A 23,057-nucleotide genomic window follows, 5' to 3' on the forward strand; every position below is an offset into this window, starting at 1 on the left:
ATAAACGCTGAGGCATTTGTAATGAAATAAGATCTTTCTCCACATTTGATCTTCATGTTCTGCCTCCTACATTTAATCTACTGAGGTCACGTTTGAATAATTAGATTTAAAACGAAATGTAAAATTAGGATTCAGCTTAATCTAAATGATGAGCATGGACATTATAATAAAATGATACATTTTATATCAAATTTTATTCAGTGTATGATGACAAGATGCTCCTGTCATGGTCAGCACTGGTCTTTATTTACCCGTTGCTATGTTGAATCGTAGTTTCGGGGCTCTATTGATGATGCCTTTCTTTCCCTACTATGGCACTCAGCAGAGTGAACCTGAGCGCTTCAGTGCGTCATTCCATTGAACCACACTGAATTCACTCTGATCAGCTGTTGTGGAGCAGGAAGCTCGGAGTTGTTCAACTTGGAATTTATTTTTAAACTCCGTTTGTTGAACCTACTTCTTGGAATCAAGTCAACACACGACACCAGACGGTGGCGATGATGCACCGTTCGCTGTTTGCCCACCGCCATTCCTTCTTTTAAGAGAAAGAAGAAGAAATCTTAACGCCTGGTTAGCTGCTGACGTGTATGTGCGTGGAAGTGTCAGTGGATATCGTTTAGTTCTTTCCGCGACAGTTCAAAATGAAATCATTAGATTGAGCTCGTACCTCGATGGTAAAATACGAGCCGAGGATAGCGAGGACTATCAGCACAGGTAGGTGTCCAACATTTAAATCACTGACCGGCTAGCCGGCAGAGCTAAAGCGCTAACTGTAGCAAATACAGCCGAATGCTATACATTAGCAAACCGTAGCGGTTTAAATACACCATTAACATGGTTCTGGTTCCGTCGCTGCCACCGTTTCCTTTCACCTCATGGTTTTTCATTCAGTCGCTGCTCAGCTGCTCTTTAAAGCACAGAGTCCTGTGACAGGCCGGCTGTGTAGCTTCTCAGCCGTCCAGGTTACAGTAGCCTGAGAGCTTGAAAGGAAGGTAACTGCACTTATTTTCAGGGTTTTTCTTTTGTGACGACATTTCGCCTCTTCCGTTTGATCTCTCCTTCATTTCCCTTAAAACTGAACAAACGTCTTGGAGAAGGGACGAAACGTGTTCAAAAATCCAATTGACCTTCTTTTCAAGCTTATATGTGGGACTCAGTAGCTTTCTCAGTCCGACACGCCAGCACATCATCAGCTGCTTCAAGAAACACGATTACTACATTAACCCAGAAACTAGTAATACATGAAGGAAGAGGACATCAGCCACGCAGGTTTCATTCCAATGAATAGTGGCTTTTATATAGTACTTAAGTTAATTAGCTTTAAGCATTTCATCTGCGTACAATTCATGGCCGTTTAAAGTGGATGTGAAACACTACATATATTAAGTGTAATTTACACCATAGAGCCTTAAACACACACACACACACACACACACACACACACACACACACACACACACACACACACACACCCAGTCACGGCTTTAACACTGTCAGGGAAGCGAGAGTTAAGATCCTTCAGCATCGCTACAGGAGGAAAATAATGCTACATAACATTGTGCTTGATTGTTTGGGATTTATGACATGTTTTAGAGCAGGGCTACAGCGTGTATATTAGGCTAATGCATAGTGTTTGTGATAAGAACAAACCTCAATGTCTCATGTGGGAAACAGTGCTAATCATAGCTGTATTTACATAATAAAATAATCCAGGGTTGGGGTTAGAGGAAGCTGAAGCATCATGCAGATTCTAACCAGCACCCAGTTATTCAGCATGAGCATTCATGCAAAACTTGTGTGTGCACATGCTTCTGCTTCACACTCAACTTGACCTGTAATGATTTGTCCATCAGTCTGCTTTGATGTTTTTCAGCCTGTTGGCTCTAGTGTTATAAAACCCCTCACTCTACTCATACTGTTGTATTAATATCTAAATGCTGTTTTTGCCTCCTCAGGGTAACAAAGCGTCGCACAGCTGCACACAGGAAGGCACACAGCTGCTGCCCTCACCAGCAGCTGAACAGCAACACACACAACAACACTTTATGAGGACTTTCCAGAGGTTAGCAAGCTCCTGTTTAAACCTGTATTTTTTGCACTATATTGGATGACTTGAAAATAGTTATAATAAAAGAAGCCAGAAGAAAGAGCACATTGGAGGAGCTTAAACTGATAATGGTTAGTCTTTTGCTAGAAATATAACCTGCTCAAAAAACATTAAGGGAACAGTTGATGATCATCACGTATAGTCGGTTTCACTTCTGACCTTCAACTCTGGTGCAAATAAAAGTGCAAACAGGTGTGCTGGTGAGGCAACAAAACAAAAGCAACACTAAATCTTTTTACCCACTAAAATGCTCGGCGTAGCGGTCTGGAGCTCTGTTATACTGTGGACTGAAAGTAACAATGGACGCAGCGTATGTGAGACAAAGGGAGAGATATAGAGTCTGCAGCACTGTTCCTGAAATCGTCATTAAAGCCTTTACTGGGAAAAGCCAGCCTTAAACTCAGGAGTGAAGACGGGCAAACGTGGTCGCTGCTGTTTGTTTAACACAGTGAAATGATGCAGCTCACAGCTCCGGTTTTATATCCGATACCTGCAGCAGACGGGCGAGTCTAAAGGGGGGCATGGGGTTTCACGGCTTTCTGAACATGTTTCAACTTGAAAGTGGAATAATATAAAATATTGCATTAATATTTAAACATTTTAAAATAAAAGCTTTCTTTTTCACAAGCCAGAAAAAACGTACATGGGCCATTAAACTCTGAGCCACTAACCTGAGGGTTGTAAGGTTGGACCCTGAATTATTGTTAATATGATTTCATGTCAACACCAGCAAAACACCTGTTTCCAGCAGCGTGCTCTTAACGTCACAAAGCCTTCCAAGCAGCCAGAGTGAAGGTCATTATTTTATGCTGTATCATTTTGTTTGATTGGAAATGGAAGTTGCTGGACTAGACGTGACTAAGATGGTTAATGGTTGCACTGTTTAATAAAGTTCAGGGACGCCATCGGCATCGCTCAGTGTAACCTCTGTAGCTCCAGCAGAGGGAGGACAGACGACGTCACAGATGAACTTACTCTGTTTTCCACAGGTGTGTCTTGGCAGCTTTGTGAGGAACAATGGGGAAGAAGAAGGTTCCAGATTTGTACAGAGCCCCCTTCCCCTTGTACTCTGTGAAAGTGGACCCTGACACAGGGCTGGTGATCATAGCAGGAGGAGGGGGGGCCTCCAAGACGGGCATAAAGAACGCTGTGGTTAGTACTGAAGATGGGTGTTGTACAGTCGCTGTAGTGTTGCTGTGTCATTGTCCTGATAAGGCTCATTTATGTGATCTAATAACGTATACCAGGATGATCACAGACAGCATGCTACGGCGGTTTACATGCACACATGAGTTCTTCTGTTCACTTGTGCTTTTCTTCTTGTATTTCTTGACTCTCTGGAAACAAACTAACAAAAATAGTGTTTTGAGTGTGTTTGGTGAGAGTATCCTGATACATGATGCACACTGAGTTTGTATCCATAGTACAACAGTAGCAGACTGATGTTTGTGTTTTACAGCACTTCCTGGATCTGCAGCTCGTTGGGGAATACCAGCACAGTGCCAGTCTCCTTCACTCCCATGATACTGACACACGTGCTACCATGAACATGGCTGTAGGTAAAGGTGTGATTGCTGCAGGACAGGATGGGACCTGCTGTCTGATGCAGTTTAAACAGTGCACGCAGAAAGAAGCCAAAGATGCTAATAAAGATGGTGAGGCACACTGCTACAAGCTAAATATGCTAAAATGACACCTCTTTATTGTGTCTGATTCAATTTAATGTTATATTTCCCAAACAGCAGCTACAGCACTGAGCATGAAGAAAAGGGTTTTATGGTCTGAGACAAAGACTGAACACCTCCTGTTCAAATAAAAAGTGTCCTCTGTGCTGCAGGGAAAAGCAAGCAGCAGGGTAACGCCAGGCTACGAGCTGGGAAAGGAGACAAGTGTGGACAGGATGGAGTTACACCATCTGGAAACATGTCAGATATGAAGGACGAGACGATTCACATCTCTGTGACCGCTTCAGCTGAAGTGCAGTCAGACCTGAACCCTCAGGATCCGCTTCAGAAAGTCGTCAGGTTCAGTCCTGACCAGAGCCTGCTGCTAACTGGAGGCACCGATGGGCACATCAGAGTCTGGGAGGTAAGACTCAATCATTTCAGCCACAGCTGTTAAACATATACAGTTAGCTCCGCATAGACAGAGACGGTGTTTTCTTCTAATGTTGGTTCTGAACATTACCACAATGAAGAACACTTTCAGCCTTCATGCAGTGTGTGGAACAAAAAGATTGCATAAACTGAAGCATTTCTTTCAAAAACACAATCCTGTCACTTCAGCGGCTCAAAAGTAATAAATAAACTAATAACTAAAGTATTGATTTCAGGGCTTGCAAAATCGCTAGTCCGACATCCCGGGGCTTTTTCCAGTCGGGTTACTAAAATCTATCTCAGCCCTGCCTGTCGGGCTATCATAGGAAGGTGCTTTTGCAAATGTAGCTGGGTAATTGTGTCATTAGCATCGATGAGCCTCTGTCAAAATGTGACGTATTGAAATCGCGTTTGACTTTGCGCTTGTTTGTTGCTTTCACTTTCATTTTGTGATCGCACAAACTGTATAAAGAGCGGCAGTACTGACTGGTGAGTGAAAAGCCGACCACAACGCCGAAAAGTTCTGACAAATCAGACTACGAGGCAAAAAGAAAGCGCATCTTTTTGGTTTCATGGACAAAAGAATTTCTGTGGCTGGGATATGACGAGCGAAATAACATCATGTTCTGCAGGGTGTGTCGTGAGTTTTTGAGTCGACAAGCGCCTTTGTTACTGGGACCAGTAATTTTAGGAAAGACCCCATCAGAACCCGTGAGACATCTGTGCATCACAAGAAATGCATTGGTAAATGGTAAATGGCCTGTATTTATATAGCGCTTTACTAGTCCCTAAGGACCCCAAAGCGCTTTACATATCCAGTCACCCACCCATTCACACACACATTCACACACTGGTGATGGCAGCTACATTGTAGCCACAGCCACCCTGGGGCGCACTGACAGAGGCGAGGCTGCCGGACACTGGCGCCACCGGGCCCTCTGACCACCACCAGTAGGCAACAGGTGAAGTGTCTTGCCCAAGGACACAACGACCGAGACTGTCTAAGCCGGGGCTCGAACCGGCAACCTTCCAATTACAAGGCGAACTCCTAACTCTTGAGCCACGATCGCCCCGCATTATTGCCCAGTCTGCAGCATCTTTCCCAGAACAAACACCAGTTGCAAAAAACATACTAAAAATAAACCAAGCACAACAAGAAGTCCTGAAGAAGCTGTACCAGAACTGCGTACCATGTTGCAAAGAGTGAACTACCACTGGCAAAATTTAGCCGTCTTTGCAAACTTCAGAAAGCAAATGGCCTCGATCTTGGTTCCACTTGCCTCAGTGACCATGCTTGCAGAGTTTATTGGAGCAGCAGCACAAACTTCAAGACACCGGATTGAAAAGGAAATTCAAGAAAGCAGGTTCTTATCCATTCTTGCAGATGGCAGTACAGACACTGGTATAATAGAACAGGAGCTGGTTCATGTCAGGTATGTGAGGGATAATGGTGACGTAGCCACATACATGATCAAACTTCAGCCAGTCAAGAGTGCAAATGCTGCAGGTATTTTAGAGGCTTTTGATGAAGCAGCGAACACCATGGGTATCAGAGAAGATACGTGGAAGGAGAAAGTAGTGTGTGCAACTGTTGATGGCGCTGCAGTGATGATGGAGAAAACAGGAGTAGCTGGGAGACTGAAACAGAGGATACCCCACATCATAACAATCCACTGTGTGGCACACAAACTAGAGCTAGCTGTGCTGGATAGCGTGAAAGGCTGTGAGTACCTGGTGAAATTTGAAGATACACTGAAAACCATCTTTAAGATGTACTACTATTCCCCAAAGAAGCGAAGAGAGCTGACAGAGATAAGTGAGCTGCTAAATGAGAAGCTGGCACCTTTCAGTGGCCTGAAGAGCACACGGTGGCTCCAAGCCGGCGGAGATGACTGAAGGCTGTGGAAAAAAATTACTCCCACTGTTGTTCATATGGAGAACATGGCAGAAGGAAGTGATGTCAAAGCCGAGGATGCAGCCGAGGCTAAGGGGGTGGTGCAGGAGATGAAGACTGAGAAATTTGTTCGCTTCCTGCGTTTCATGTTGGACTCCAGTACCATCTTATCCAAGTGCTCTACTGATTTTCAGCATGATAACCTAAACATCACACGAACCAATCAGTTAGTTGAGAGCACAACATCACGCTTACTCAGCCTAAAAACAAAACCAGGAGAATATCAGAAAAGCTTGGACACAAAGTTCACAGCGAACCAGGATGGTAGCATTTGCTACTGTGGAACTCGGTAACAAAAAGTCAGCCTCTGCTAGCAGAGGTGAGGGCACAGGCAGAGGCACCTTTGGTGCAGAGATCCAGAAGATTATTGACAACACAGTCAAGTACATGGACAACAGATTTAAAAATCTGCGTGGAAAAGCCTCTCTCTAGTTTCAAGGTTTTTGACCCTTCCACTCTTCCCTACCCCAGAGAAGAGCTGGCGAATTATGGGGATGAAGAGGTGGATTATCCTGTCACACATTTTGCCTGTTTGCTAGATGAGAAAGAGAAAATTCCACAAGAATGGATGGATCTAAAAGTGTGGCTTGCAGAACGCCGGGGTAGCAAAGTAGATTGCTTGTACAGAGATCTCCTCTCTGAGAATCCAGAACATCTCTCTCATATCTTGTTGCTGGTGAAATTAATGCTGACACTTAGTCCATCGACAGCCATCTGTGAGAGGATTTTCTTGCATGAACCGAGTGAAGACAAACATCGTACCTCTCTACACCCTGAAACACTGAATGACTGCATGCCACTCCCTATTAATGGGGAAACAGTTGAATCTTTTTGCCCTGACAAGTCGATTCGTTTCTGGATGTTTTCTTGAAAAGGTTCAAGACACCTGGATCATAAAACCCCGACAAGAAGAGCAGTGAAATGGAGGGCAATGCACAGGAAGAGAAAGCTGATGAAGGAGATGCTATGCCCTCAACGTCGAGTGGCATTTTCTCATCCGTGACTTGAGTGGAAATGTCAGATCAGGATCTGACACAGGCTGATTCATGTCCCACACAGTTCTTACAAGTTCACAGAAATTTCTGTTCAGTTAGAACCAAGTATTTGAGTTGGTGATTGTAATTTATATACAGTTGTTGTAATTTTTGTTTTAACATTTTTTTGATTGATGTTTTGTTTCCTTTACAATATTATACAATAAAAATAATCTTTTTTTATTCGGGCTACTTAAATTTACTTTGGGCTACCAAAAACTGAAGAGTGACTGGCCGAAGGGCTAGCAGGGATTTAGAAACTTTGCGAGCCCTGGATCTCTAGTACTTGGTTGAGAACCCTTTGCTGGGAATGACAGCCTGGAGTCTTGAACTCAGGGACATGAGCAGGTTTCCTCCTTTCTAATGCTCTGCCAGGTCTTTACTGCAGCAGCTTTGCTGTGTGTTTGTGGGTCTTTCTGTCCAAAGTCTTCGATAGTTAAATGCTTAATTGGGTTAAGATCAGCTGACTGATTTGGCCATTTGAGAATATTCCCCTTCTTTGCTTTAATAAACTCCTGGGTTTGTTTGGCTGTGTGTTTTTGAGTCATTGTCCATCTGTATTATGAAATGCCCCCCAATCAATTTGACTGGCGTTGGCTGCATTTGAGCAGACAGTTTGTCTCTGAACATGTCAGAATTAGTTTGGCTGCTTCTGTCTGTGTCACATCTATAAACACCAGTGTCCCAGCACCACTGGCAGCACCCCCAAGCCATCAGTCTCCACTGTGCTTACAGATGTGATGGCTTTGGGTCATGAGCTGTTCCACACCTTCTCCGTGCTTTTCTTTCTTGCCATCGTTCTGGTAGAGGTGGATGTTGGTTTCATCTGTCCAAAGAATGCTTTTCCAGAACTCTGCTGGCTGTTTAGGTGTGCTCTCTTTTGTTTCGCTTTCTTTTCTTTTTTTGCAAGCTCCAGTCTAGATTTTTTGTTCTTGAGACTTATGAGCGGCCTGCACCTTGCAGTAAGCTCTCTGTATTTACTTTCATGTAGTCTTCTATGGTAGACTTGGATACGCCTACCTCCTGGAGAATGTTGCTTGGTTGTGAAGGGGTTTCTCATCACCATGGAAATGATTCTGCGATCATCCACCACTGTTGTCGTGGACGTCCAGGTCTTTTTGAGTTGCTGAGTTCTCCAGTGCTTGCTTTCTTTCTCAGGATGCACCAAACTGTAGATTTTGCCGCTCCTAACAGTGTGAGTGTTTTCTCTTTCCGCAGTTTAAGGGTGGCTTGTTTCACCTGCACAGAGAGCTCCTTTGACCACATGTCTGCTCACAGCAAAATCTTCCAAATGCAAGCACGACTCCTCAAATCAACTCCAGGTCTTTTATCTGCTTGATAATGACAGAACGAAGGAACTGCCCACACCTGCCCATGAAATGGCCTTCGTCAGTTGTCCAATTACTTTTGGTCCCTCTAAAAAGAGGGTGGCACATGTTAAGGAGCTGAAACTCCTAAAACCTTCATCCAGTTTGAATGTGGATAACCTCAAATGACACTATGTCCATATTCATAATGTAACTATAACTGGAATGTTTCAGTAAATAAGTATTAATCACATCTGCAATTTTCTAAGTACATATATTTCTAAAGGTGTTACTACAGATGTTGGTAACAGCCCATCCAATCCATGCATGCAAAGAAATCAAGCATAGCTCTCTATAATGTTAATATTATGTTAAATAATGAGAAATGACACAGGGGAGCATTGAAAACACGAAGAAAGGCATGAAACCAGCTGAAATCTCAGTCATTAGAAAGCAATCATTCAGTGCACGTCTTGTTGTTGTCGGCAACAGTGGTTACTGAAGGTAAACATGAGCACTGGGGTGATAATCTGCAAGTGGAAAGAACGTGATTTCACTATAAACCATAATAATGTATTTATTGTTTTTGAGCTCAGTATTTAGTGGAGTGAGATGTTATAAGACGCTGGTGTATTTGTCCTGCAGTGGAAGAATAAAACGTTGTCTTCACCTGGTATGTCCTGTTTCAGTTTCCTTCCCTGAAGAAAAAGTTTGACTTCAAAGCACATGAAGGAGAGATCGAAGACTTGGATATAAGTCCTGGGAACAAGGTCAGTGTCAATATTTAACAACACAACTTGCACCACTAGCTACTTGATGAGGTGAACCTGTTCATCTGCTCATTAATGCAAATGTCTTATCAGCCAATCACATGGGAGCAAGCCAGTTTAGTTTTATTTATATAGCACCAAATCACAACAAGTTATATCAAATCACTGTAAGGTATGTAAAGTACCCTACAATACAAAGAAAACCCCAACAGTCATATGACCCCCCCCTATGAACAAGCATTTTGGCAACAGTTGAGAAGAAAAACTCCTTTTTAACAGGAAAAAGAGAGCCATTGATTAATAATGACTAATAATTGAATCCAGAGTGATGGATAACCACAGAGTGAGTCTAAAGGTGAGTGAAGAAGAAACACCCAGTGCATCATGGGAATCCCCAGCAGCCTACGTCTATTGCAGCATAACTAAGGGAGGATTCAGGGTCACCTGGTCCAGCTCTAACTATATGCTTTAGTAAAAAGGAAAGTTTGAAGCCTAATCTTGAAAGTAGAGATAGTGTCTGTCTCCTGAATCCAAACTGGAAGCTGGTTCCACAGAAGAGGGGCCTGAAAACTGAAGGCTCTGCCTCCCATTCTACTTTTAAATACTCTAGGAACAACAAGTAGGCCTGCAGAGCGAGAGCCAAGTGCTCTAATAGGGTGATATGGTACTACAAGGTCATTAAGATACGATGGGGCCTGATTATTTAAGACCTTGTATGTGAGGAGCAGGACTTTGAATTCTAGATTTAACAGGAAGCCAAAACAGGAGAAATCTGCTCTCTCTTTCTAGTCCCTGTCAGGACTCTTGCTGCAGCATTTTGGATTAGCTGAAGGCTTTTCAGGGAGTTTTTAGGACTTCCTGATAATAATGAATTACAGTCGTCCAGCCTGGAAGTAATAAATGCATGAACTAGTTTTTCAGCATCACTCTGAGACAGGATATTTCTAACTTTAGAGATGTTGCACAAATGGAAGAAAGCCGTCTTACATATGTGTTTAATATGTGCATTGAAGGACATGTCCTGGTCAAAAATGACTCCAAGGTTCCTCACAGCGTTACTGGAGGCCAAGGATGTTTGATATAAAGGAAGGTTGGAGATTGGCCTATAATTAGCTAAGACTGCTGGGTCTAGAGATGCTTTTTGAGTAAAGGTTTAACTACAGCCAGCTTGAAGGCCTGTGGTACATAGCCGATCATTAGAGATAGGTTGATCATATTTAAGATCGAAGCATTAATTAATGGCAGGACTTCTTTGAGCAGTTTTGTAGGAATGGGGTCTAAAAGACACGTTGATGGTTTGGAGGAAGTAATTATTATAATAATAATAATGGATTGGATTTATATAGCGCTTTTCAAGGCACCCAAAGCGCTTTACAATGCCACTATTCATTCACTCTCACATTCACACACTGGTGAAGTTATTGAAGTTAACTCAGAAAGATCAATTGGAGAAAAAGAGTCTAACTTAACATCAATGGTACTAAGAGTAGCTGTAGATAATATTACATCTGTGGGATGATTACTGGTCATTTTTTCTCTAATGATAAAAACTTTATTTGTGAAGAAGTTCATGAAGTCATTACTAGTTAACGTTAAAGGGATGGTTGGCTCAACAGAGCTCTGACTGTTTGTCAGCCTGGCTACAGAGCTGAAGAGAAACCTGGGGTTGTTCTTATTTTCTTCAATCAGTGATGAATAGTAAGATGTTCTGGCTTTACCAGATTGCTTTTTTTTTTTCTTTAAATAAAAGCAAAGAAGTAAAATTATTAATAAGATAATTAACCTTTGTAGCGTTCAGGTAGCTGCTCAGCAAATTTAGGTCTTTGGTTAAGATGACCTGCTAAGAAATGTGATTTTGGGCGTGGCGTGGTTGTTGATGTCAGGACTTGAAAAGAGAAGAAATTGCTGATTTACTTGGATTTTCCTGCTCACCTATCTGTCATTAGAGTGATCTGAAAAAGAGAAAATATGTCATGACCGGCAGCTCACTGTCAGAGGAGAATGGTTGAACGTTCGAGTAGACGTCTACAGCAGCAGACTGGACTACATTTCTACAATTGCTGTTTCCAAAATTGGACAACTGAACACTGAAAAATCATCAAATTCGAAAGTAACTTTCTACATCTGAGTGCTTTTTGTCTAATACACACACACAGTAACACTCTGAGTGCATCGGGAGCAACTTGGCGTTCAGTGTCTTGCTCAGCGATACTTTAATAAGCAGACTGGAAAAGCCAGCGATCACAAACCACCGACTTTCCAGTCACAGGCACCCTTCTAGTCACTAGATTTCTACAAATGTCAGTCCCATCTCTTCATCACCTTTTGGAGTTTTTCCCTCATGGATGTGCAGCTGACAGATATACAGCATCTGTGTGCTATGATGACAATATAGATGTTTCAAGCACCTTGTTGAATCTGTGCCATGAAGAATTAAGGCAGCTGTGGATGCAAAAAGGGGTTCAGGCTCGTACCGGCACGGTGTAACTTAGTAGCCAGTTAGTGTAGATGGTTCATCAGTAACCTTCTGTCTGTTGTCATATAGCATCTGGTGACTGTTGGTCGGGACTTTGCCTGCAGTGTATGGAGTGGCAACCAGTTGTCTATGAGTCTTAAATGGCATGAAACCATGTCTCAAATAGATGAGAAGACCTATCGATATTTGGCTTGCAGGTAAAACCTAATCTAGCTTGTTCTTCAATCAAAGAGCATCTTAGTGTTTCATACAGTACGGTGCACCCAGAAAGCATTCATGCTTCACTTGTTCCACGTGTTGTTACAGCCTTATTCCAAAACGCATTAACACAATATCTCACAATGATGCAGTGAAACAAAGTTGACTGGAAATTTGTTTAAATTTGAAAAATATAAAATGGGACACTTCCACAAGTACTGAGTGTTTGTGACGGAGCTCCTGCGTCCTGTTTTCATCACCTGTCAGATGCATTACTCAAGAAAAGTGATGCAGCATGTTACTTATTTACTCACTACAGAAAGTAATTTGTTACACTACTTGTTACATTGCATTGAGATCTGAAAATGGCTGTGCACTGTTGCTCCCCATCTAAGCTGACGGAGCTGCACTGTTCGTGTCAAGCTTGTAGCATTTAACAGCTGCCAGAGGTGCTTCAGCAAAGTACTGAGCAGGCTGTACTTATGTACCAGTGTGCATCTTAGTCTTTCATTTTTTAATCAACTTGCAAAGCTTCAAGCAAACTTTTCCATTTTGTGGAGTTTAGTCTGCAGAATGTGAATGTGTAAAATAAATGGAATCCATCCATAAGACTAAGAGATGAAAAAATGTGGAACAAGTGAAGTGATGAGAGTTTCTCAGGTGCACTGTACAGACGTCTGTCAGTAACAATGACTGCATGGTTGTCTGTTCGCCTGTTTCAGGTTTGGAAAGGTTGAAGACCAGAAAGATGCCCTGAGACTTTACACCGTGCAGATCCCCCATAAACGAGACAGAAAACCTCCCCCGTGCTACCTCACCAAGTGGGACGGCAGGAGCTTATTGGCCATGCTGACGGCTCCCTGCGGCACGGAGGTCATCTCCAGTCTGGCTGTCAGGTAACAGCTTCATAAATGCTGACATGCAGACTGGCTGTTGTGTTTGTTGAGATGTGGTATGACTACGATGTCTAACGAGGCCCTCGTTTCTGATTTCAGACTTTTTAATCTGATTTAGTGCGACCTAAGCTCTGCTCCTACAGAGGCTGATTATCTGCTTTAATGTTGTCACGTCCTCACAGCGTGCGGCTCTGAATACTGTCGCTCCTCTGAACAAGTCTCAGACGTCCTGGCTCTAACTCACAAATACACAAGTAACTAATCAGTAAGCTGGAGAGGAAATGTCTTCTCACTAATTTAGAGCATTTTCATTTAGCCTGGAGAGTGTGTGAAAATGAGAATAGCTCCAGGTTTTTCCAGCACTGTATCCATGGCGACAAAGAGGCTCTGATGACTGCTCCTTTTTAACCTTGAATAGTAATGACTTCATCAATAAAGTTGTAACCATTACACAAAACATGACTCATAACAATCCCATAGACTTCTTACTGTATACAGCTACTTTCACTGATATTTATTATTTAGACTCTGTCTCTGGCTGATTTTCCGAGTTTACCTGCAGAATCACTTTTAATCTTCACCCTCCGTGTTCATTTTACATCGTTCCTACAAGGCTGCTCAAAGACATCCTGCCATTAGCTCACTCTTCGATCTTTATCACTCTTTATTAATTATGTATGCATGTACATTTAGGATGGCAATAATTAAGCCTTTACTCAAAAAGCATCTCTAGACCCAGCAGTCTTAGCTAATTATAGGCCAATCTCCAACCTTCCTTTATATCAAACATCCTTGAAAGAGTAGTTGTCAAACAGCTAACAGATCATCTGCAGAGGTTTATTTGAAGAGTTTCAGTCAGGTTTCAGAGCTCATCACAGCACAGAAACAGCTTTAGTGAAGGTTACAAATGATCTTCTTATGGCCTCTGACAGTGATGTTTCTCCCACTGAAAACATCCAGAATCAACCTTTTGGGATCTTAATATTATACAGATTTACTAACTGTAACCCTCTAGTTGGGGGATGGACAAGGTACCTCTGGGTTCAGGCAGCAAGGATGTTGGCACTGTTCTTTAAGTCCTGTGGTTTATGTGATGGTGACTCTTGTTCTAACACGCCCTATAGTCTAAAGAGCTTGGTAAGAAAAGTGTCTGGACTTCTTTAAGTTGCTTGAAGACGTTTCACCTCTCAAGCAACTTAAGGAAGTCCAGACACTTTTCTTACAAGCTCCTTAGACTACGATGACCTGGATGACCGAGAACCTTCACAGACAACACGTCCTATAGATGTTTACATTGGATAGTGTGGAGGCACTGCTCCATCTCTGTACTGCTTTAGCCTTAGCTGTCTTTTAGACGTCCCCTTTACTAATTTTCATCACTAAACTGGACCTCTGAACTAAGATGGCGCCCACAACAATGCTAAAGTCAAGGTCTTCAGTCAGCAACCATTAGCTGTGCACATCTTTTATCAAAAGTGATTAGTGTTTCTCTGAAAGCACGTTTGCGTAGCATATTGAGTTTGGAAAGGCAAGTCGGACTTGAAGCTGTTTGCTTTCTTCCTCGTAGTGACTCTGGAACATTTCTTGGCCTTGGAACTGTGACAGGATCAGTAGCAATCTACATCGCGTTCTCCCTACAGGTGACACGCTGCACTTACAGATGCATAAATCCAACAAGCAGCCATGTTTTTAACTTATAACGTGGTGTTTGTATGCAGAGGCTGTATTATGTGCATGAATCACACGGCATCGTGGTGACAGACCTGGCCTTCCTGCCTCACTCCATGAAAGGCAAGAACATCAAGGGGAACAATGAAACAGCCCTGCTGAGCGTAGCTGTGGACAGTCGCTGCCAACTACACCGTGTTGCCAGAAGAAGTAAGTCTTGCATCATCATTTATTGAACATGTCTCATAATCTCAGAGCCTGTTCATCATTTCCTGTGTTCTCTCCAGGATACTTCCCTGTTTGGCTGGTGTTGTTCTTCTGTGGTGTCCTGGTGGTGGGAGTCGTTCTCCTCCTACAGCACCTCTTTCCAGGGTTTATTTAAGTCGTACATGTTGCCACGAATGAGCATTTAATCATCTCTCTGCATCGGCGGACCTGAGTTCAGCCTTCATGCGTCCCATCACTGCACCGTTACTAAACCAAACCTGGACAGCGTTAAAGGTTTATCATCGTTTAAAAGCCGGATTTTCATTGGATTGTTTTGTGAGGACGTTGCCTTTTATTAAAAAAACGTTCACAGTGAATGATCCATTGACTTTGAGTAACTTTAAAAAAATGTTGGCAGCAGAGACATGAATGATGACAGAAGCTGCTCGTTGGTTAAACATGTTTTTGTCTGGATTCAGCTCAATATAAATAAAAATGAATCAAACTGAAATTGTTTTTCATTGGACGTCTGAATTCAGACGTTTCCTGTGCGAGCTTGTGTCGTGTTGCAGAAGAATAGCAAGTCTGGCTTTATGAACACCTGAACAGCTTCTTCAGCCTAAGGACAAAAATAAGACTTAAAAAACAACCTGATTCCATTTGGTTAAATAAAAGAATAAAAACTAATAAAAACCAATGATTTTAGCAGTTTACTTTGTGCTTCACAACAGTGACTGTTCAAGCTCTACATTTTACAGCAGTTAGTTTTAAAACCCTGAAGTTTATTTGAGCACAGTAGAAACTTGCTGTTGAACTCATCCAACAGGTAAACGTCTCAGATGACCAGACAAACCTTTGATTGTTGGGTCTTAACTTAAAGTATTGTTTCTTGAGGCGACTGTTTGGTCCTGTGTGAATAAAACTGAATAAAACAACCACATGCATAAAGGTTATTTTAATTTATAAAGACACTGGCTGTAAACAGCTGGCCTGAGACACAACAGACCAACAGGACTAATCATTAGTGATAGTATGTCTTCATCAATAAACTGCAAACTTGCCTTCTCGTTAGAGAGCTCGAGCTCTTGTTGCATTAAGCAGTAGCTTTATTTCAATGATCTTAATATTTTTTCTGCCATCAGCTGTCACGATGTTTCAGCCTCTCGCCTGGATAAGGTACCTCTGGGTTCTGGTAACAGGGATGTTGGTGCCTTTGTGGATGGGTCTGGTTGTAGCACATCCTGCAGATGTTCGCACTGGGATCTGGGTAGTGTGAAAGCTGCACCAAAAACTGCATGTACTTTAATATGCTGTTTTCCCTCTCCTTTCAAAACTGCATGCCCAAAGTATTTTCCTAGAATATTATTTGGAAAGTATTCCCAGCACTTCACTCGTCATGTTACAGCCTCACTCAAAAATGCATGAAATCTTCACATCACACACAGTGCAGAGAAGTGATTGTGTGAATATTAGACAACGCTTCAGTAGAAAGGACAGAAACAAGTATACCTGCCCAACTAAGAGTTTTCTTTCTTGTTCAAACTTCTTCCACTGATGGAGGACGCTGATGTTTGGACGCTTCAATCCTGCAGAAATATTTGTACTTATTCTCAGCATGATGTATATTTTACAGTACTGCCTAAATTCTTGATTTATGATTAAAAACCAGCTTCTATTGGTTCTTGGCTTTAAAAAATAAAATCAGTCACCTATTTAAAAAAATGCTAATGGTTGATATTTCCTACCTCTTGAGCTTCAGTAGGTGGCACTAATGTGACGGCGCAGAGCTGCTAACATGAACACTAGGGATGGGTATCGTTTAGGTTTTATCCGATACCGGTGCCAAATCGGTACTTTTGAAACGGTGCCGGTGCTTAAAGAATGGAGAACACAAACTTTGTCCAAAAACCAGCTGGTTTTTTTTGTAAAAAGATAACAATGTTAGCCTTTTCTGCAGCTATGTGGCATATAAGGCATCACTCTTGGCTGGAAGCAGTGCTTAAACAGTAGTTACCTGTTGGTCTAAACTGATGACCGGAGTGCAGAGCTCATGTCGTGGCCATTTACACCTGTCCAGGCAAACAACCTGCTGGTAACCCCGCCCCTTTTTAAAAAAACCCCAAGTACAAACGTTTGCCTCTGCTGCTTAATGGCAACATGTCCGAGTGTTATTAGATAAAATCTCAAAGACAAACATCAGCAAAAATATCAATACACACCAGCAACACCAGTGTCTGTATAAAAACACATTTGAAAAAATATGACAGATTAAACGATCTCTACATTATTTATATGCTCCCTTTACAAAGAGGAAAAATACAGCAAGCTGATACATTAATGGCACAATGCCCATCTCTTTGAACGCAGTGTTGTATCAACAATAACAAAAACTGAAAAAGAGTCCTGCTTTCAAAACGTGGACTCTCTTCATCATCATCATCATCATCAGTGCTTTCAGCGGGGGAAACGTTTCATCACCCATCCAGCTGACTTTGGTTTCAGCTTTCAGGGAGGAGCCTAAAAGAAGGTTTAAATGACAAAATCTTATTGAATACAGTTATAGCAGCGCCATGACAACGTAGGACAAATCTGTCAAAGGAGGCGCCGCCTGTAAGAGGACATGGAGTCTACATGTTTACAGACTTGTTCCATGTTTCAAACTTTGTTTCGTTGCTCAGGTTGGGCTTTTGATACTTTGTGCAGTTGGTTGCTGTGTTGGCTTGTTGAGTCATCTAAGAAATAAATGGCAAATGATTACGACTATTTTTGGTCATGTAATTATAAAACCAAAGGTATCAAAAACCGTTCACTGTTATTGGCCCAGGTATCAAACAGTTACACAATACTGGCCCAAAGAGTAAACGAACGATGAAGGCCTGAGACGGCACAAAAACAAAACGTGATTCCATATATTGTGATAATGTTTATGATGCACTTTGATATATAATCTCAACACAATGTGTGTCGGTATGTGTTTTCAGTACAAAACGTATCTTCTAAATAATGTTTTAATCCTAAATAAATATCTGCATGAAAAACAGTCCATTGAAATACATGATTTGCATAAATCACCTAAAAATGAAATGCTGGGTGCTGGTTTAGCTCAGTGGGATGAGGAGGCGACCACATGCTGCAGGTTCTCCCTCTGCACTCCTGTCAGTCTCTGCTGTGTCTCCAATGAAAGCTGAAAAATGAAATCCTGGCACAGGCGTGAAGGGAGATCTGGACCTGTTTAAGGATTTTCCCTGTTCATCCAGCAGAAGAAGCAGCTGACTGCAAAAGGGTCGTCTGTGGAGGAGGAAGGAGGTGGAGGCTGGAGACGGTCAAACCTGCAGACACTGCTCAGGCCATGGTATAGCCATAGCTCCCACAGTGCAAAGCCACCAGCAGGCGGTCCCTCAGGACCTCCTTGCTTGGGTATTCTGGAAGTTTCAGCATGTTGATACTGTGGAGGGGGTAAAGGCGCCATGACCAACACAGCAGGGGAACAGCTCATTCTTTACCAAAACAACTGCAGCTATATTAATGACCTGTATGCTTGGTTTGAAACTTTCTAAGAAAGAAATGATTTTATGTACTTTTCCCAGTATTTATTATATTTATATGTAATTTCTCTCTATTGGAAAATGAAGGGGGGATTAGCAAATGATAGCAGGACGGAAAAAAGAGATCTGTTTCTAATTACCAGGTACTCGAGGTAGGCAGCAGGTTGGAGGTGTACGGGACTGCAGCAATAGTGAATTTCTGTAAACCGCTCCCACCCATCAGGTAGGCAAATCCTCCATGAGGAACCCTGGAACTGGACGAGGATTATATTAGCACCATTCCCTTTAAAAGGCATTTACACGTTTCTATATTTAAAAAAACTGTAGAAGGAATTGAGCTGACAAACCTTCCCGTGACAAACTGAAGCAAGAGAACCCTCTCCTCCTGGGTCAGGCCCGTCACCACGTCCCAGAACCACTAGGGGGGAGGAAAGCTAATTAGCTGGCAGCTAAAGGACATCCTCATATTACTGACAATGACGAACTTCACTCTGTCTTTTCCTACGGAGCCATGAAGTAAACGTTTCCCTATAATCAGTGCTGTGTTCAAAATTAAGCAGAGCGTGACAAATACATGCGACGTGTAAACTCCATGTCAGCTTCACGTATTGTAGAGTAAAATTTTAATGTGAGAGGAAATCAGAGCAGGTGAAGAGATTCTCTGGTGAAAATTAGGAAACACTCGGTTTAAAGTGCAGTCACAGGCACAGACTCAGTGTTTTTCAGGAATTTCAAAAGTTATTTTTTATAGTTTTGCATTATTGAGTTCTTTTGCAATTCTTTACAAAGTACTCAACGAAAATGTGAAGGTGTCTCTGGTTGACTCAGGTCTTGTGTTCAAGGATTTGGTTCTTGTGTGGTAGCAGAGGGGCCCACCTGGATGACTGGCTCCTGAGTGTCGTATCCACTGGTGTACTCAGTGTTCCTACACCAGTCCTGCACATCAATCTCGGGCATCCCTGATAGTAGGAGCTCCTGTATGTGTGCACGTACACGCAGCGATGCAGCGACGTGCACACAGAGAGAAAAGAAAAGATACTAACTGAGACGAACACAACAGGAGAGCACAGAGCTCCTCCCACAGTTCAATGGTTGGTTGAGCAATACACTCACACATGCTCACTAGGGCTGCCACGATTAGTCACTAGTCACGATTACGTTGACTATCAAAATCGTCGACGACTGATTTAATAGTCTTCATTAGGCCTTCATTTCCCCAGATTTGAAGGATGGATCGGGTGTATACTTCGTGGCCCAACCTATCCCAGAATTCATAGCGCGGCCCAGCTCAGTTTCCAACAATGGCGGCAGCTAGTTAGTTTTAATGTTACTCTTATTATTCTTTCTGGGTCACAAAATAAACGTTTAACATATTTTCAGGCGAGAATGTAGCTGTGTAAACCTCAAATATCTGCTCAGTTTATCAGGACACCACATATTTTCAAAAGCGCTCCGACGTTTTCGGAGACGTCTGTTACCCACTAGCTCGATAGCGAGCCGGGGTTTAACGCTCACTAGAGCCGTGAGAACACCGGACTCCCGGCAAATCGTTTTCAAACCCACCGCCGTCTTTCGCTGCTCAGGTTAAACATGATATATGAGTCACTTAGATAACTTAAAATGTTATTGTTTGGCTTTTTTTAGTATTTTATTTGTTCCTGAGTAAATCAGTTTGGCTGAGATTAAAGTTTTTACACAGCTGAATAAACGTCAAGCAGACAGCTGATCATCAGAAGTGTGAGATGCTCAGAATTTACTCCGGTGTCCTGTTATATTTTAGATAGCAAGGAGTTTATTAAACTTCACCGAAACAATCTGCAAATTTCATTAAAATTTAATAAACTATCATCTTGTCTTTATTGTTAGTTAGCACCTTAAACACTTAAAGCTGTAAGCTAATGATAGTTATATAAGAGCAGATGCTGCTGGTGCAAGAAGCTGTAGTTTTACGTCCAATGGATGATCATCTGATTAGTCGTCTATCAAAACAATCGCTTGTGGCAGCCCTGATACTCACACACTGCAGTGTGAGTATGTGTGACTATGGCCATTTTACCAAACCCAAAGAAAAAAAAGTGTACCTGGAAGCAACACAGCACCTCCACACAGGAAGGCCCCAGCTGGATGGTGGATTTCATGCTGTTAAACCAAGCAGCCTAAAACCTCATGGTGTTGAGGTCTGAATGTGGTGCCAGTAAGGAAAGAACAAGGATAAAACTAACAAGAAGAGTAACTTGAGGAGGAGGACTAACCAGTTCATATTCGTCAAAGAGCTGAATGAGCGAGGCGGGGATGAAGGTGTGGAATCCCTGCAGGAATGCATTTATCTGAGGCTGGATGGCTCGAGTCATCCTCAGCTCTGTCACTAGCTGCACATACTCAGCCTAACAGAAGAGGCACACAAAGACACCAAGCCTGAAGAGATGCCGACTGACAGAAATGGAAAAGACAGAGTTTATACATACATGTCATTTTTAGCACTCTGCTTTAAGCAACAGCAACAGGGAACACTGAGGCACAAATAGCTGACATACAGTGTTACGCTTCATCCCTTCACCAACCAAATAAGTTCCTGCATTCCACTGACACTGGGACACGTCAGACTGTATTTGTGATGACTGACCTTGTTGTCCTGGGTGACCAGGATGCTGGTCCCTCCGGGTTTTAGTGGCACTTCCTCCATCGCTCCGAACACATCAGTCTCTACTGAGAAGGTGAGCTCCAGGCCCAGATCGCTGATGTCATTGTCCAAGATCCACTGCAGATTCTTAGCATACTCTGGATCGATAGAAGACACGTCCTGGTAATTCACAGGGATACCTGTGAAACGCACAAGACAAGACGTCACCACACAACGTAGCACTAGAAACAAAAACACTGGAGCCAAGGAGGTGATATAATCAGACATTTAAAAAAAAGTCATATTACACTATAAAATATGGGGAATTTGGACGCCATGTCAACACCTCATCCTCATTGTGCTCCTCATCCTGCTGAAAGAGGGCCCGACAATCAGGGAGTGCATGGTCTGCACCAGTGGTTGTGTAGATGGTACATCGCCTGAGGCATCACACTGCCTCTGCTGGCTTGCTGTTTTCCCATAGTGCATTCTGACACCAGATGTTCCCTCAGGTGGGCGACGTAAAAGAAAACATGATTCATCGGATTAAGCCACTTTCTTCCATTGCTCCAGTTATGATGCTCATGTGGCCATTATTAGCATTTTTAGCGGTAGACACGGCTCAGCAGGAACAACCCTGACTGGTCTGCAGCCATGCAGCCCCATGTGCAACAAAAAGTGATTCACTGTGTATCCTGACACCTTTGCATCAGAACCAGCATTAAAACAGTACCTTATTTGTTGGATCGGAGCCTACAGGCATCACTCCCCACACGAATCAGTGTGCCTTGTCTGCCCATGGCCTTGCACTGGTTCTTTTGCTCGATGTTTCACTATGGGAATGACCTTGGCATGATCAGCTCCAGTGACATCGTGTGTCCATGACAGATCTGTTGAGATGTGGTCAGGGCTCCGCCCCATCATTCTAGCATGGCCAACCAGACGTGTTAGCTGGACTGTGCTTAATATGTCCTCAAAAGAAATGAACTCATAGTTACATTCTGTAGAACAGCAATCACATCGAAGAAAGCTGTTCCAGCAGTTTCCTGGTTTTAGTTAGCAGCGTACCCAACGTTTGTGTAACTCGGGCTAACGCATTATGGCAAGCCTTTTTAGTGTCTAGCTAGCATCAGCTTGTTAGTAGGCCACAAACCATGCTAGTGTCACACCACATTAGATGGTTAGCCAATTCTAGGGTTTGGCTAGCATTAGATTTGTCACTACCCGATCCGTACCGGAAACCCGATCCGTACCACGTATGTGCAAATCTTATGTCTCTTCTGCGCTGGCTAGTAGAACTCAGCTAACGTGTCATGTTCATTCTCACAGCAACTAGCTCGGCCTTAACCCCAGCTGCTAGTGCTTGCTACAAACAAGTAACCCTGGTGTGGCTTAGTTTCACCCCTTTCTGTTACCATGACTACGGCTCCTACCCACGCTGGTCAGACTGAAGGCCAAAGAGGCGTCATCCCACCCGTCCATTATGTGGTGCCCCGATTAAGAGCAGGGACACTCACCTGTGTACATTTGTAATGGCACTAAACATGGCCAGGCTTCTCTGGCGGACCCTCGAGGCTGCCCCCACTGTGCTGAGATGCCACAGAAGGTCTTGGAATGGAGGTTGAGAGTAGCAGGGACTAACTGACAGGGTGCCTGCTTGCCAGCTGCTACTGCTGCAGGTGATACGCATCATCTACGAGCCACCACGAGCTGGGCAGACATGATTGAGAAAGATCCCCCCCACTCTCCTAACATTTGAGGTCCTCCTGGATCAAAACATGGCTGAGCTGGGTGGTAAGGACACAGAGAGTGATGCCAACTCCAACCTCATCAACCTAGGGAACATGGAGGAGGAGGACTCCACGTTCCCTGCAGAGCAGTGCAGATCACCAAATGGGGCAGAAGTTGCACCCCCAGTAGACACCAACTTGTATGAGGTCTGAATACCTAGTTGCCAAGCTAGTAGTCCCATGGCCAGCAGCCTAAGATATTTAAAGGGGAAAACACAACCTGTGTGGTGGCAAGAGCCTTCCACCAGCAAAGAAGCTTCTACCAGCAGTCCCAGTTGGCATGAGAGAAATGAGGCACTTCTGTTCAACCCATTTTAAGAGCAAGCTTCTGACCCAGGGGTGCTGGGTCACAAGCTGGATATCCAAGAGATGGGTGAGCTCCGGTTGAC

General features: G+C 43.1%; 2 protein-coding genes across 3 annotated transcripts in view; one reads left to right on the top strand and one right to left on the bottom strand.

Moving 5' to 3' along the window:
- The first annotated feature begins 323 nt into the window (after positions 1–323).
- On the top strand, positions 324–16,301 carry preb (prolactin regulatory element binding). The gene is made up of 11 exons (XM_080896890.1): positions 324–714; positions 1,956–2,062; positions 3,097–3,259; positions 3,567–3,762; positions 3,945–4,195; positions 9,188–9,268; positions 11,814–11,941; positions 12,665–12,838; positions 14,406–14,478; positions 14,557–14,716; positions 14,794–16,301. Exons 3-11 carry the CDS (start codon positions 3,125–3,127, stop codon positions 14,886–14,888), a joined length of 1,293 nt encoding a protein of 430 aa, XP_080753016.1. The 5' UTR covers positions 324–714; positions 1,956–2,062; positions 3,097–3,124; the 3' UTR covers positions 14,889–16,301.
- Positions 16,302–16,433: 132 nt separating this feature from the next.
- The window catches only part of hace1 (HECT domain and ankyrin repeat containing E3 ubiquitin protein ligase 1), a 28,980-nt gene continuing 22,356 nt past the window's right edge, over positions 16,434–23,057 (bottom strand). For both annotated transcript variants that reach the window (XM_080896889.1, XM_080896888.1), the window contains exons 19-24: positions 20,882–21,078; positions 20,511–20,642; positions 19,135–19,233; positions 18,606–18,676; positions 18,399–18,512; positions 16,434–18,158 (exon numbers count right to left, since the gene is read on the bottom strand). In XM_080896889.1, coding sequence (XP_080753015.1) covers positions 18,056–18,158; positions 18,399–18,512; positions 18,606–18,676; positions 19,135–19,233; positions 20,511–20,642; positions 20,882–21,078 — 716 coding nt within the window. In that variant the 3' untranslated portion in view covers positions 16,434–18,055. The remainder of the gene's footprint in view (positions 18,159–18,398; positions 18,513–18,605; positions 18,677–19,134; positions 19,234–20,510; positions 20,643–20,881; positions 21,079–23,057) is intronic.

The sequence above is a fragment of the Rhamphochromis sp. 'chilingali' genome, assembly GCF_963969265.1.
Source record: "Rhamphochromis sp. 'chilingali' genome assembly, chromosome: 11".
Lineage (NCBI taxonomy): Eukaryota > Metazoa > Chordata > Actinopteri > Cichliformes > Cichlidae > Rhamphochromis > Rhamphochromis sp. 'chilingali'.

What these genes read in the sequence shown, in the direction of transcription:
- preb (XM_080896890.1), top strand. Translation starts at nt 3,125, where the DNA reads ATGGGGAAGAAGAAGGTTCCAGATTTGTACAGAGCCCCCTTCCCCTTG. An exon ending in ATCTCCAGTCTGGCTGTCAG is followed by an intron (nt 12,839 to 14,405) that starts GTAACAGCTTCA and finishes TCTTCCTCGTAG; the next exon opens with TGACTCTGGAACATTTCTTG. An exon ending in ACACCGTGTTGCCAGAAGAA is followed by an intron (nt 14,717 to 14,793) that starts GTAAGTCTTGCA and finishes TGTTCTCTCCAG; the next exon opens with GATACTTCCCTGTTTGGCTG.